The sequence below is a fragment of the Palaemon carinicauda genome, chromosome 22 (genome assembly GCF_036898095.1).
Source record: "Palaemon carinicauda isolate YSFRI2023 chromosome 22, ASM3689809v2, whole genome shotgun sequence".
Lineage (NCBI taxonomy): Eukaryota > Metazoa > Arthropoda > Malacostraca > Decapoda > Palaemonidae > Palaemon > Palaemon carinicauda.
Window position 1 is genome coordinate 36,150,802 of NC_090746.1, and position 16,419 is coordinate 36,167,220.

Here is a 16,419-nt window from a genome sequence, read left to right on the forward strand (position 1 = left end):
AGAACAGAGTTTAAGACAATAACCTCGCGGTCTTGTCTTGGCTAGAGTGCCTGCTCCAGGAAGGCTTACAGCCTTCATGAAGTTTTAACACCCATTGAAGTTTTGTAAAAACTTCTCAGGAACGAGTCTCCCGAAAAAGGGTGAAGTCTCTTAAGTGGGGGTTTGCTTCAAGAAGGCCAGACATAATTGCCATTGACCGCTTACATAAAGGTGTTGCCATCGAACGCTTTCTCGATAGTGAGAAAACTACTGTCTAAATCAGGCAAGGCCTGCCAGGGGAAATGAACTGCAATGTAAAGAATTTTTCATTCCCCGCTCATTTCCATCTGCTAACCAAACCACTCGAAGTGGGAAGGTGGAGGAAAGATGACGGTAGTTCGTTCGAAAACGAAAGGATCTGTGCTGGCGAAACCAGACTAGCTGATATAGTAATTGGCTGGGAGTGTAGAGTGACGTATCAAGTCACACCTTTGGAAGACCCATCCCGTAGAGGGTGGGGGGGGGGGGTCGACCATAGAGTTTTCAGAAAACTCTGAATCGTGGAAACAGAGAGATTCGGATGAGAACCTAGGGGTTCAGAATCTATTTGTGAATTCCTTTCTCACGACCTTAAAGGATGTTGTGCCGAGAACCCGCTGGAACTCTATCGCTGATTCCTGATGGAATTCCAGGAATCATGTTACGTGACCAGGACCCAAAGGAACTGTGTCATAGTTACCTGTAGAGATTCGTAAACCCTTAGGCAGCATGTATCCCTCTGTCATCAGAGTAAAACTCTCGATGACGATGGGCGTGCGCGAACAATTCACGGGACGAGAGTTCGAAAACTCTGTCATGAGAGTAAATCTCTTGTGCACTCGTGAACACTTCGCGCAACGAGAGTCCGAAAAACTTTGTCATATAAGTATGGCTATGGGCACGAGAACCCAAAGGTTTAGCGTGAACTGCGTTGTGAAACCCCGAAGGATCGTAAGAGTTGTTCGTGCACTTCAACCGATTGCGTGCGCGCCAAGTTGGTCATGCGTGCGAGCCAATATGGTTGTGCGCGCATGCCAATCCGATCGTGTGCTTGCGCCAATGTGGTTGTGCGCTCCTATACGATCGTGTGCGCCAAAATGGTCGTGCACGAGCGCCAATATGGTTGTGCGCTCTAGCGCCGAACTGTTGGTAGGCGGAAGGGAGATCGTGCGCGCCCCCTTCCCGATTGCGCGCACCTTTTTCGCGCTCGTGGAGTGCATGAGGTTGCTCACGCACCTGGCGCGCATAAGGTTGCTTGTGCGCATGGCACACAGTGTGTTGCTAGTGCGCAAGGCGCGCCACGTGATGTTCGAGCGCATGGCGAGCAACAAGATGTTCGCGCATATGGCGCGGCAAAGGATGAACCCGCGCGCCATGATCGCCATTTTGCTTGTGCGCGCCAAGATGGTCGTGCGCGCCAAGCCGGTCGTGCGCGCCAAGTCGGTCGTGCGCGCCAATTTGGCCGTGCGCGCAAGAGCTCTCAGGTTGGTGAGAGAACTGACTGCTACGCTCACCCGAAGGTTCAAGATAGCTTGTGTTGTGTGAGCACGAACGATCAACACAACGAGAGTTTGGAAACTCTCTGTCATAAAAAGAATGACTCAGGTCACGAGAACCCAAAAGTTCAGCGTGAACTGTGTTGCGCGAACCCGAAGGGTCAGGGCAACAAGAAACCGAAGTTTCCCTGTCACTAAACACCGAAGTGTCGGAGTGACTAAAGTTACGAGAGCCCAAGGGTTCTGCGTAACTAATGTTACAAAACCCCGAAGGGTCAGCGTAACGAGAAACCGAAGTTTCCCTGTCACTAAACAACGAAGTGTCAGTGACTAAAATTACGAGAGCCCTAGGGTTCAACGTAACTAATGTTACGAGATCCCGCCGAAGGGTCAGCGTAACCAGAAACCGCCGTTTCCCTGTCACAACACACCGGAGTGTTAGAGAGACTAAAGTTACGAGAGCCCAAGGGTTCAGCGTAACTAATGTTACTAGACCCCGAAGGGTCAGCACAACGAGAAACCGAAGTTTCCCTGTCACAAAACACCGAAGTGTCGGAGTGACTAAAGTTATGAGAGCCCAAGGGTTCTGCATAACTAACGTTACGAGACCCCGAAGGATCAGCGTAACGAGGAACCGAGGTTCCTCTGTCACAAGACCCCGAAAGGTCAGCGTGATTGATGGCACAAGTTCCTGAAGGCTCAGCGTTACCATCGCTACGAGAGCCCGAAGGTTCAGCGTAACTGAAACCCGAAGGTTTCGAGCGGAGTCCCGAAGGACTCCTACTGTCATGAGAACCCGCAGGATCTACATGACGAAGGTTCAAGATAACACCTCCGCATAAGAGGTTTGTTCTCCGCATAAGAGGTTTGTTCTCCCGAAGGAAAATGTCGCTTAAGAGAAGGCTCTCGCTCCGCCCCTGAAGGAGAACCATAAGCGTAACGGGGGACCGCCAATGCCCAGAGGCGGTCTTCTCTCGAGGACGAGAGACTAATTCCCCCGAAGGGATAACCTACTTCGGAGAAAGCTCTGCCACTGCCCCTGGTGGATCAGCAAGCTCCTACAAGTTATTCCTCACGAACGAGAGGAAAGTTCTCCCGAAGGAGATCGCTTTTTCCCAACTCTATGGGAATAAAGCGTAGGCGTAAAATATCTATCTCCCGAACGAGGGAGAAGTCCTCCTGAAGGAGGACATCGCCAAAGACAAGCTTTCTCCCTGCTCTATGAGAAAAAAGTATAGGCTTAATAATCTCTCTCTCGTGAACGAGAGTAAGTCCTCCCGAAGAAGGACATCGCCTAAAACAAGCTTCCTCCCAGCTCTATGGGAAAAAGCGTGGGCATAAGAAACTCTCTCTCGCGAACGAGAGAGAAGTCCTCCCGAAGGAGCACATCGCCTCAGGCAAGCTTTCTCCCAGCTCTATGGGAAAAAAGCGTAGGCGCAAAAATCTCTCGCGAACGTGAGAGAAGTCCTCCCGCAAGAGGACATAGCCTAAGTAAAGCTTTCTCCCAGCTCGATATGAAAAAAGCATAGGTGTAAACAAAAAACAGAGAGAGAGAGAGAGAAGTTCCCCTCAGAGGAGGAACATCAAGTTGAAGGTTGACAGCGAATGCTACCTCATAATGAGGGCAGCTCACGAGCTACCAAATAGAGCGCAGGATAATGAACAGGGCGGCCGTAGCCCTCAGCCTTGTGTTCTACGTCGCTGTTACCTGTGAAAAAAGGAAGTTGTTATCAATTACAATTCATGCTCCTTTCCACAAAAAACACTATTCGAGGAATAAGTCACCTCCTTGTAAGATAATTCCTCGAAAGGGAGCAGAACTGTTATACACTTTAATTCTGAAACAAACACACGGCAGTGTTGAGAACCTGCCGACCATCAGTTGCAGGGAAGGGCGGCAATGACAACTCCCTACGGCGGAGGCAGTTGGATACGATGTCAACAACAATTGAAGTTACACGTATCTAACAACGTATACTGTATTTCCATTTTCCATTTATACATATATACACTCAAATATATGTAAGATAAATGAAAACACGTAAGAAAAAATAAAAAAAAGAATCAAGGCAAGTCTTTGCGGGAGAGAAGGGCAGCATGTCCGTCCTCTACCGAGCCAAAAAGTAAAGTGGTTACAGTACTCAGCCGAGAGGTGTGAGTGAGCGGGGTAGCCAGTCAACCCCACCCCCCACCCGCTAACTAGCGGATGGGGTAGTTATCCCTCACTAAAATTATCAAGGCTCGTCTTTCAGCTGCGCCGAAAGTAATACCCTATTATAAATAGCGAAGGTTTGTATCTGTGTCGGAACAAATAGATTTTTCGCTTTGCCCAAAATCTGTTTAATGGTAACACCTAGCAGTAAGGTGGTGCAATACAAGGGTAGATTAAGCAAATCCAAGACAACAATCATCCTTTTTTCTGGTCACTAAGCTTGCGCTTCAAGCACACTGTCTAGCACATGAATATTGGGAAAGATTCATTGAAATAATGAAGATTGTAATAATAAGTTATAGCATAATACCAACCAATTCAGGTAAAAGCCCTGCAGGTCCAGGGAATTTTCTCTTTTGTATAACTGGACCCCCTGGAGATACAGATTTTCTAACAGAGGCTTGTCCTGATTTTAAGGGAGTGAAGAAAAATGAATCATCCGCAATATTTTTCTCCGAGAATATAGCTTTGGATTCACTAGCTAATGATGTTAGTTTCCTTTTAGTGGCAAAATTGAAGCTCTTAGAACTTGAATCATCTGGGGACATTCTTTTTCTATTTTCTATACCCGAAGTACTGGCTCTTCTTAATTCATCATTTCTGGATAAACACGGTTTTGCAAAACTACCATTATATTTTGTCTCACTAAGTTGCTTATGCGCATGCAAACTTTGTAAAATTTTCTCTCTAAAATCTATAGTTGAAGATGATGTTCCATTATTTTTTTCTTCACACTGCACAAGATCATCAAGCTGTTGTTGTGAAATATTAGCAAATTCTGAATCAGGAGGAGTATTCTGTTGAGATTCTATAGAAATATCATTATCACTATCAATGCTATCAAAAAAATCATCTAATTCAAAATTACTGTTCAAAACAGCTTTATCAGTTTTTTGTTTTTTTACAATACTTTTGTCATTCTCATTTTCATGGCTTTTTAACCTTTTGTTTGAAATATTCAACACTTTAGAAAGCGAGGGGATTTTATCTACATCCTCTATGGTCTTCTCTTGGATATCTTTCAGCAGCTCTCTGTGTTTTGATGGTGATTTTCTTGAAGTTGTTGGTTGAAGTGCATCATTCAAAAATTCCTGAAAAAAATTGCAAACCTTTAATGTAAAATTAAATAAAAGTATACTACAAAATCAATTACCAGTAATTCTTAAAACTTATTATAATACAAATTTCACATCTTTTCTCAAAATACACACCAATTATGAGAGGAATCATTACCAATTATTAAATAAATCATTTGCTATGCTGCCACCCTAAAGACAATAGAGGATAGTAGCATAAGTTTGGCAATACATCTGTAACCTCTATTTCATTGACTATGAAAATTACTGTAATCTCTCAAGAAAAGTTTATTAATCACTAAAAACTTCACAAAAACAAATATGAATGCAGTACAATACATTCTTCTACTGAGGGTTCAATGACTCATATTCTTTCCCTAATTCAAGCAAAATAAAGTTAATTGGCAAACATCCCGAACACTTCAAATAGTCCAAAATAACCAGTAATTATAGTCAACGCAATGAAAAATGACAGAGGGGGAGGTCATTTGGTTTGAAACGGATTCCCATGCTGGTGCCACATCTCCACAGATAACTGCCCCTCTCTCCAGTGTTATTATCATTATTACTTGCTAAGCTACAACCCTAGTTGGAAAAGCAGGATGCTATAAGCCCAAGGGCCCCAGCAGGGAAAATAGCCCAGTGAGGAAAGGAAACAAGGAAATTTTTTTTAATTCCTATATAAACTATAAAAACTTTAACAAAACAAAAGGAAGAGAAATTAAATAGAATAGTGTGCCCGAGCGTACCCTCAAGCAAGAGAACTGTAACCCAAAACAGTGGAACACCATGGTACAGAGGTTAAGGCACTACACGACTAGAGAACAATGGTTTGATTCTGGAGCGTCCTTCTCCTAGAAAAGTTGCTTATCATAGCTAAAGAGTCTCTTCTATCCTTACCAAGAGGTGAGTACCCACTGAACAATTGCAGTGCTGTAGTTAACCCCTTGGGTGAAGAGGAATTGTTTGGTAATTTAAGTGTTGTCAGGTGTATGAGCACAGAGGAGAGTCTGTAAGGAATAGGCCAGACTATTTGGTGTTTATGTAGGCAAAAGGAAAGTGAACCATAACCAGAGAGAAGACTCCAATGTAGTACTGTCTAAATTGATGTACAGGTATACAATATGAAGAAAAAAATTGATCTCTTTCGATTTGCCTTTTCTTACAAGAGAAACCTCTTTACATTGTAGATAACTGCCTTAGCTTGACTATAAAGGTGGCTATATGGCAATCTTGAAGCAAGGGAATTGTCCATTGCAAGTGTGTGTTTGTGGTCACAGTGTAAAATGGCAATGTCTGGTATGGGAGTGTGGGACCCTCGCTCATACGACATGTTTAGAATGGGGGGAAACTTATACAAAAAACATGCTTTGAATTCTTTGAATGCTTTGGAACTAAAGTTAGAATAATTTTGGATACAATTTTTTGGAAATACTCTACACCAATTTATATAGAAACATAGAGAAAAAGAAAGACAGAGAGATGGTACAAAGGTGGAGTGGGGATGGAGAAAGGCAAGAAAGTGATCTATGGAGATGTTGCATCAAACAGGGAATCAATTTAAAAGTAGGTGTCCTTCCATAAAGGACATTTTCTCCAGCATGAATAAAGAACAATTAGTTTTACAAGTGGTTTTGGCTTTGGAAATGTATTAGTATTTTACAAAACTCTGATTGTTAAAAAATTCATCAATAAAATTGAAAAGAAGAGCGCCTAAAATGACAAATTATGAAATAATTTGTACTTTTCTTAACTATGTAAACCTTGAGCTCTTTACGGTGGATATTATTTTGGAAATGCTGAGGCATAACTCCCCACACCTAATTCGTGTGGGGTAGACTAGCCACCCCACTCACAGACTCACCAGCTGAGTGACGTCACATTTTAATTGCAGGCAGGACCTTTCCGCGGGTTAGGTAATGGTGGGTCAGGCACGTGTAAAGAGCTCAAGGTTTGTATAGATAGGAAAAATAACAAATTTGGAGATAATTTGTATTTTTTATAACCATACAAATCTGGAGCTCTGTGAAGCCACCTATGATTAATTCTGATTAACAGTGGGGTTTTTTTAAAATGGAATTTTTATGATAAAACAAAGTTTCTGACTTTAGGCAGAATTTATTCGAAAATCGCGGCAACCACCTTGTGGTGGTTGTGCGGTTAGGTGGTTAACAACCCTTACAGGGTGGTACCTAGAATCACTCCCGTTTTCTGTTCCTCAGATCATCTTTGCCCGACCTGTCTCCTGAGGGGAGGTGGATGGGCTTTAAAATGGTATTTTTATTATAAAATAAATTTCTAAATATACTTACCTGGTAGTTACATATATATAGCTTAAATCCCGCGTTTCGACGCGGCACGACAGAAATTCAAAATTCGTGGCGATCGCCGCCATGACAGTGGGTGGTCATATATGAGCACCATCACTCATAGGTTATTACTGTAGAACCATTCCCAACATCTTCAGAAATCCGATGTCTCTGTTTACAGAGGGGAGGAGGGAGGGCCCCTTATACAGTATATGTAACTACCAGGTAAGTATATCTAAAAATTTATTTTCTGGGTCGACCTGTGGCGGCCGGTGAAAAGGGGTCCTTCTAATATACCTTTTCTGATAAAACCTTCCAATTATTTTATAATAAAAATACCATTTTTAAATATGTAACTTCCCTGGTAGTTACATATACTGTATATAGCTGATTCACACAGTTGGAGGTGGGTTGAAAACCTCATACCCTTGGGAATTCGTATAATTATTAATAACTACAATAGAAGTACTAACAATCTGGTTCTAACCTGATAAGAAAGCTGGCTTCACAATGATACTGCCTCATTTCGCCTGCATTCCTTAAGACTCAGCAATCGACTCAGTGGGCTGTAAAAGTCTCATGGGGTTACCACAAGGTCGTCGACCTTAGAGTGGCTAGACCACCACCCTTGCAAACCTGGCAAAGCCAAGGATATTGATTCTGACGTTCTAACTTGATAAGGAAGCTGGCTTTAAAATGATACTGCCTCATTTCGCCTGCATTCCTTAAGAGACTCGGTGATCCACTCAGGGGACTGAAGTCTCTTGGGGCTGCCACAAGGTCCTCGACCCTTAGAGTGACTAGACCACCACCCTTGCAAACCTGGCATAGCCAAGGATACTGATTTTGACCACCTACTCCATATTAAAACTAATTTGATTTGCACCCCAGATTGACGGAAGGCTGCAACAAGCCTCACAGACAAACTGTGAATGCATTAAAACTAACTTGACTTGCATCAGAGACTGACGGAAGGCTGCAGCAACCCTCGCAAACAACCTATGAACAAGTACAAGAATAAAAAAAGGCAAGGGTATATATTAAGTTATAGGGAAGAGGCAGTAGACCCTTCTCCAACTAAGAAGACGGAGGTAACATAAGGACCCAGGGAATACAGTAGTAATCCTCATACTGGGTCTGGACATCTTTGAGATAGCAGTCTGTGAAGATTGATTAACTTCGTCAGAAAGTAGGCTCCAAAATTGACTTCACTGACCTATTGTGTTTGTAAGTCATAGAAATTGTTACAGCTCTAACCTCGTGTGGTTTTACCTTAAGGATAGGGAAAACTTCTTACTCACAATCTTGGAGAGTTTCCCTTATTAAATCCTTAATGAAAAAAAAAAGCCAGGGTATTCTTTAATAAAGGCAAAGAGAGCTTTTTAACTGAGCATCAGAGGCTGTCTGTCTCGTATTTGAAAAGAAAGCCTAGCTGAAGGGAGCAAATTGCATTGTCTCCAATAAAGCCCATCTTCTTGCTGATGGTTTTTAACTCTCATACTTTTTTGACTGAAGCCAATGAAATTAGGAAAAAGTCTTCTTGGTAAGATACTTCCAAGATGTCTTGTCCAACTGTACAAACCTACTTGAGGTTAAAAAGACCAGGACTACATCTAAGTTCCACGAGGAGGTTGGATTGTCCTTCTTCTTGGTTGCCTCAAAAGATCTAATGAGATCTGAGAGATCCTTGTTACCTGACACGCCAAAGTGTCCGTTACGAAAGACAGAGTTTAATATGTTGAGGTAACTCTTGATGCAAGGCATAGCTAGCTTCTCATTTGTACGTAGATACAACAGAAAACTCTGCTATATTGGCTATAGAGGTATTGGTAGAGGAAAATCTATTATTCCTGCACTGCACTTTAAACATATACCACTCAGATTAATCAACCTTAATAGTGGTCATGATCTGGGGGTATCTACCAGCCACTCCATCTCCATAGCCCAATGTCTCATAGACCAAAATATGAGCTATCATGGTAATGCGGATGTTGGCCGAATCCCTGCATCTTTTCAGGATTTTGTCCAGGATCTTGAATGGAGAAAAAGAGTACACGTTTAGACCTTCCAAGTTCAGAAGAAAAGCGTCCAGTGCGACTGTTTCCTGGTCTGGTACTGGAGAGCAAAATACTGGCAACCTCTATCATTTGTAAGGCGAAGAGGTCTATCGAGTGTTGACCTCACAGTCATCAAAAGGTTGGTGCACACCTCTGGATGTAGGGTCCATTCTGCAGTAAGAACTTGTCTTCTGCTGAGAAGATCCCTCCTGATGTTATTCTCCCTTTCTATGAAGTGAGTAATCAGGGCTTGGTGAATGGCCACTAGCTCTTTGATATTTGTGTCATTTCCTCTGAGAGACTATCCATAGATCCCTGTTGTAAATCATATGCGTCAAAGAGGGACGAAATCGACTTCTCTAGTTAAGTCAGACCAGACACATGAAGCGCGCCGTGTGCGCGAACTAACCGTGTGCTGATTGCTGCGAGGGATCGTCAACCGTAGCCGGGTGACCACCAGGGGAAAGTCCTTGCGACATTTCCGGAGCGCCTTGAACGCGAACTGAACCGACTATCATCCCTAGAAAAATTAATTCTGTGAGGGTGTTAGTTGAGATTTGGACAGGTTACTATCAGACCTAACTGTTGCGTTAAGGGCATTAACCTTTGAAGAGCCTCCAGACACTCTACTTGTGATTCTGCTCTGAGTGGTCAGTCGTTCAGGTACGAAGAAGAAACCTTACTCCCTTTATGTGTACAATGGACTGATGTCCAGAACAGGCTTTCAACCCCCCCCCCCCCCCCGAGTGTTTCGGAACTAGGAAAAGTATGATGTAAAAACTCCTCCGAGGAGGTTTCCTCTACATTACTATAAATGATTCTGACGGCATAAGGCTCACTTGTTCTTAAAGAGCTGCTGCCTTGTCTCCTGAGTGGACTGTTGTCAGCTCTAGGGGTATAGACGACATGGGAGGCATAAAACGTCTCACTTTTTTACGCGGTTTGTTGTTTTGAGAATCTGCGAGTTTGATCTCCAGTCGCAATTCTCTGAGTTCTCTTTTTAAGAACTCCTGCCATGAAAAGGGCAGAAAATTCGATGGGGACATCCCTCCAGGCCTTAACCAAACAGGCAAACAGATGCATCTGAGCCTTGTTCCAAAGGTCTGTGGCTTCTGCGAGAGTTCCAAGAGTCCAGTCAATAAGGCTGAAGACTTTTATTGTCTAAAAGTTTACTTCAGCCGATGGTCCATTTCAAAATGGGACCACAAACTATGACTTGCTCATGGTTGACCTGAGTGAGGAAAAGAAAAAGGAGGCCTTCCCTAGAACCTTTCTCTTGGATGTCCATTGGTTGAGAGTTGAGAAAACTCTCTTAACCCATCTAGCCAGAACCATATTTTTTTTTTTCTTTTTTAAATCAGTTGAGTATAATGAATCCTGAGATTCATCTAATTCGACTAATGGAACATCGATTCCCTGATTCGAATGAGTAGGAGACAAAACCTCGTTATTGTGACAGTTATTATCTTCCAAAAATAATTCATCTTGCCTCGAAGAAATCTCGTGCAGGATAACGTCCAGTTGCAAAGAAGTATCACGTTTAAGTACTGTAAACCTTGAGGGAGAGACAGGTTCTAGTGCTTCTAGCATAAAATCATCATGCTATAAGGGAGCAACAACATCTGTAAACCCACGTGAGGGAAAATCTTGAACGCGTGCGTCCAGCATGCATTCAACATGTTATATGTCAACAGCGTGAAGCGAGGGAGCGTTAGTTGTGCGTTCAGAAAATCGCGAAGGAGAGATAAAAAACTTGTCTATCCTGTTGCGAGGACAAGTCCCAACCATATGAGTCCATCATGGGTCTAGACTGAGACTGTTGTATGTTTCCCTGAGAGGTATCAGTCTAATGCATGAGTCCCGAATGCCGTGAGTTTGCCGCGAGCCGTGAGTAAGCACGTCCAGTCAATCACAAAGAAGAGACAATTGTTTGTCTACGGTTATGAGTGACAAAACCTGACTGCATGCGTCCAGTATATGTCTAGACTGCCGCATGCATCCACTTTTCCGTGAGTTTACAGACTGCTGCATGCGTCCAGATTGCTGCGTCCGCCATGGCGTGTGTGTCTGCCGTGAGGGAGAGACCAGACTGCTGCATATCGTCAACTGTCGATACTTCTATGTATCGATTGTTGTGAGAGATCTCCCCCGAGAGACCAGACTGGCGTCTGCGTCTGCCGTGAAGGAGAGACCAGACTGGCGTCTGCGTCTGCCGTGAAGGAGAGACCAGACTGGCGTCTGCGTCTGCCGTGAAGGAGAGACCAGACTGGTGTCCGTGTCTGCCGTGAAGGAGAGACCAGACTGGTGTCTGCGACTGCCGTGAGGAAGAGACCAGACTGCCGCATGCGTCCATCTTAACGCTTGCCGCAAAGCGAGCTGATCACTACGAGGGAGCGTTTCGCAGAGAGGTATCGTCAACTGTCGATACTTGTATTTATCGATTGTTGTGAGAGATCTCTCCCGAGACCAGACTGGCGTCTGCCGTGAAGGAGAGACCAGAATGGCGTCTGCGTCTGCCGTGAAGGAGAGACCAGACTGGTGTCTGCGACTGCCGTGAGGATGAGACCAGACTGCCGCATGCGTCCATCCTAACGCTTGCCGCAACGCGAGCTGATCGATGGGAGTATCGGAGTACTATGCTGTCCGATACTATCGGAAGACCGTTTTCTTGGTCTATCGCTGTGTGCCCGAGAATCGTAAGCATCAATAGAGACGAAATAGACCTCTTTAATTCTGACAAATCAGATACATAATGAGCGTCGTGTGCTTTAACTGAACTATGTAGTGATCACTGAGAGGTATCGTCAACTGTTGATACTTCTTGTGTGCGATGTGAATCGTGTTACGTGTATCGATTGTTATGAGACCGGTGTCTGCATCTGTCAACAGCATTAGAATCTGTCCAGGTGGTTAACAGGGGAAAGATCCTGTGACATTTCCCAATCTGGGGGGCAGAAAAGGAGCGTGCACTGACGTAAACTGAGCACCTTCTTTATCCGACGGACTATGCGTCTTACGCAATTGTTTCGGTGCTGACACGTAGTCTTAGTCCGAAAGGAACACCTCCGGTGAACACAGTCACTGCAGGAGGGTTTATTAGGAGACATACGTCTCTTGCGTGGTTTAAAACGTAGTTGTTGGCTCCAACCACGTCGCGATTTTTTGCTTCCGATGAAGACGCATACATTTTAACCTCCCAGGGGTTGGAGAGCATGGAAGAGGTCCCCGGCTGGGATTATGACGGACACGAACGAACGCACCCTCCACTGCACTGACACGGAATACTAGCACTTTTAATTATTTCACATAAGATCTTAATAGACCTACCCGTTACGAGAGATTATACTCTTTCGTCAAGGGCTAGAAAGAAAATACAATAGAATATATGATTAATATTAGTATTTTCAAAATCGAAATATAAAATAACGATACCAGTAATTGTGAAAACAAAAAACGATTGACAAGAGTAATACTTATCGGTGCTTGACTGCATTGCGTTATTATATGTGCCATTGAACACTAGCTCTTTAAACTATTTCACATTAGATCATAATAGATCTGCCCATTGCGAGAGAATATTCTCTTTAGTCAAATGCCAGAAAGAAAATACAATAGGATATATGAATAATATTAGTATTCTTAAAAGCGAAATATTAAATAACGATACAAGTATTGTGAAGCAAAAATGATCGTTTAATATCTGACATCTCTCTTAGTCGTACTACGAGCGTAAAATGACTGTACGCTCGAGAAAACTCTAAATCGAAAATTGACTAAGCGAAATATACTAATAGGACAAATATATACTTGAAAATAATATATTTCCTTACATTATAAACATACTCATGCTTAGAAAGCTAATATTTTAAAAATTTCTTGCAAGAAAGAAAATTCATAAAATGCAAGTCATACTAAACGGATTACGTCACATGACTGTGACTTCATCACAAAGAAGAACTGAATTCCTACAAGGTAATCACATTAAGCTCTGCTAAGAGTTACATTACAAAATAGTAACATCACAATGTTTAATGTAGAAAATGTCTTCTTCCATTATAACTTTAAGAGTTGTTCGTTAATGAAGTAGGGGGAAAAAAATCTTTGATCCCTCAATACAAGGAACGATAACAAATACATTCATGCTCCCTGTTAATTACAGTGCGGGAAGAAAGAGCAGCTCGAAAGCTGGTCTAGCCCAACAACCAAAGTTTAACAACAGACGAGCCATTACTGGGTCTGGACATCTTTGTATGAAATCAAGTTCACTTAAACTGTCCAAGTTGGACCCGCAAAAAATTATCCTATATAAAATCTTCGATAGTTGAAAGGCAGCGAAAGCTATTAACAATAATCACACAAAAGGTACTTCACCAAATTGTAGAATAAAGTAATATGTCCACGAAAAGAATTCCCGAGGTGTTGACTCGATCGATGACAGAGAATTTCTAAAGATGTTGGGAATGGTTAAAATAACCTACGAGTGATGGCGCTCATGTATGACCACCTACTGTCATGGCGGCGATCGCCACGAATTTTGAATTTCTGTTGTGCCGTGTCGAAACGCGGGATTTAAGCTATGTATATGTAACTACCAGGGAAGTTACATATTTAAAAATATATACATAACTGCAAGGTAAGTATTCATAAAACTTTGTTTTATCATAAAAATCACAAATTTTAAGTAATTTGTATTTTTCCTAACAGTACTTACCTCGAACTACTTTCTTAGGAGTACCTAGGATCTCCTCCCAACCGACCAGAATTTTGTGTAGTTTACCCTATCTCCGTTTTCTATGCGGGGAAACCTCTGGCGGAGGAATACGCGCCATAAGGCGACCCGGGGTCAGAGAGCGTGCTCGCTCAGGTCTCGACCTTCAGTAAGTTTATGATAGATAGGTTTCTAAAAGTCCTGTAAGGCACTCGGGGCAGGATGGGTGGGCCATAACTCGAAAGTAGTTCGAGGTAAGTACTATTAGGAAAAATACAAATTACTTAAAATTTGTGATTTGTTCCAACACGGAGTACTTACCTCGAACTACTTTCTTAGGAGACTTATACTTTAGGAGGTGGGAGTGGCCTTCCAGACCTAGAGACAGTTGACGAAGGGAAAAAACGAACCTAGATAGGAGGCTAGGTTTGCTGACCAAAAAATAGAAACGAGAAATTAGGGAAAACTATGCAAAAAACTATGTTAGTGTCTAAGTAACTCACCTCTGTAAAAATCCTTGGAAACGTATTCATTCACTGACAGTGTATCCCATGGAAGGTGAAGGAGTCAAGGGTCATGTAGGGGAAGGGTGGTAAGGGGGAAAAGGAAAGGAAGGAACCTGTGTCTCTTGGACTTACCGCCCACGGCTTCCCCGGGGCTACACCTTAAATCTTCTGGAGCGCAGAAATGACGGGACCAAGCGAGAAACCGTCCAAAGATTTTCTAGAACATTCCTTTAGGTAGTGATCCATAAAGGTGGACTGCCATGACCAAGTGCCTGCCCTCAGGATCTGGCCCACTGCCATGTTCCTCTCGAAGACCAACGAAGTACTCAGGCCCCTGATGTCATGGGGTCTAGGCTTTCCCGGAAGGGAGACCCCCAAACTGTCGTAGGCTCTCATGATTACCTGCCGTAGCCAGAAGGAGATCGTGTTCTTAGAGACCGGCTTCTTCACTAGTCCTGAGGAGACGAACAGACTCTTGGTCCCAGGGCGAAGTCTGGCAGTTCTCTATAGGTACTTACGTACCGCTCTGACCGGGCACAGTAGCAAGTCCCTCGTGTTGTCTGAACGCACAATTGCTGGCACTGAGAACCCTTCAAACCTAGGGTCCCCAACAGCTGGGTTCTAAGTCTTGGCTACGAAGTTAGGTAAGAACCTGAAAGTTGCTTCTCGCCAACCCTTCGAGTGTGAGAGCTCGTATGACAGCCCATGGATCTCACTTAATCTCTTCGCCGACGCAAGGGCTAACAGGAAGACCGTCTTGAGGGTGAGCTCCTTGTCCAGGATATCCTTGAGGGGTTCGAAGGGAGGTGCTTTGTCCAGGATATCCTTGAGGGGTTCGAAGGGAGGTGCTTTGTCCAGGATATCCTTGAGGGGTTCAAAGGGAGGCTCTGAAAGCACTTTCAGCACTCTAGCTACATCCCACTGGGGAACCCAAGTGGCCTGGGGGGAACACGACTGCTCGAAGCTCTTGATGAGCATCGAGATATGTCTGGACGCTCCTAGATCGATGCCCTTCAGGAGGAAGACTTGGCCCAGCGCTGCTCGGACTCCTTTGATGGCTGGTATGGACGCGCCCACTTCGTCCCTCAGATAGGCCAGGAAGTCGGCTATCTCGTGAATGGAGGCCGCTAACGGCCTGATGTTCTTCAAGGTACACCATTTCGTAAAGGTAGCCCACTTTGCTTGGTATACCGCGACCGAGGACCGTCTTGGGTAACCTGACATTCTTGTTGCGGTCTTCGATGGACGAATATCCTTCCCTCCTCAGGAGACGCTCGATAACCTCCACGCGTGTAGGCGGAGGGACCGAGGGTTTTCGTGAAACCTTTGGAAGTGAGGTTAGTGGAGGAGGTCTGGGCTGTCCAGAAGGGGCCAAGATGGAAGGCACGCCAGTTCCTTTAGGTCCGCGAACCATTCTCTCTCCGGCCACCAGGGAGCTACCAAAGTCATCCACAGGTTGTACGCCCGCCTCACTCTGTTGAGAACTTGTCTGAGCATCCCGAAGGGGGGGAAGGCGTATACGTCGAGATTGTCCCAAGGATGTTGGAAGGCGTCCTCAAACGCTGCTGTTGGATCTGGCACAGGAGAACAAAACACAGGGAGCTGTGCGTTTAGCCTCGTGGTGAAGAGGTCTATTACCGGAGAGCCCCACTTCAGGATGATGGTCTGGGCCACTCTCAGGTGTAGGGACCATTCCGACCCTACTACTTGACCCACCCTGCTGAGGCCGTTGGTTAGGACGTTCTTCTTTCCCGGAATGAACCTGGCTGTGATCTTGATCTGTTCCTCCTCTGCCCATTCCAGGAATTCCGTTGTGAGACTGCACAGCTCCTTCGACTTCAGTCCTCCTTGCTTTTTCACGTAGGCCACCACCGTGGCGTTGTCGCACATCAGAGCCACGGTGTTTCCCCGGAGTAGATGGACGAATTCTCGGCATGCCCTTTGCACGGCCATCAGTTCTAGCATGTTTATGTGACGGCTCCTCTCCTCGAAGCCCCATTTCCCTTTCGCTGACTTGTCGAGAAGATGGGTTTCCCA

General features: G+C 44.3%; 1 protein-coding gene across 2 annotated transcripts in view; it reads right to left on the minus strand.

Moving 5' to 3' along the window:
• Positions 1–16,419, minus strand: part of LOC137616406 (uncharacterized) — a 96,178-nt gene that overhangs the window by 38,856 nt on the left and 40,903 nt on the right. For both annotated transcript variants that reach the window (XM_068346132.1, XM_068346130.1), the window contains exon 2: positions 4,041–4,817. In XM_068346132.1, the coding sequence (XP_068202233.1) occupies positions 4,041–4,817 (777 nt within the window). The remainder of the gene's footprint in view (positions 1–4,040; positions 4,818–16,419) is intronic.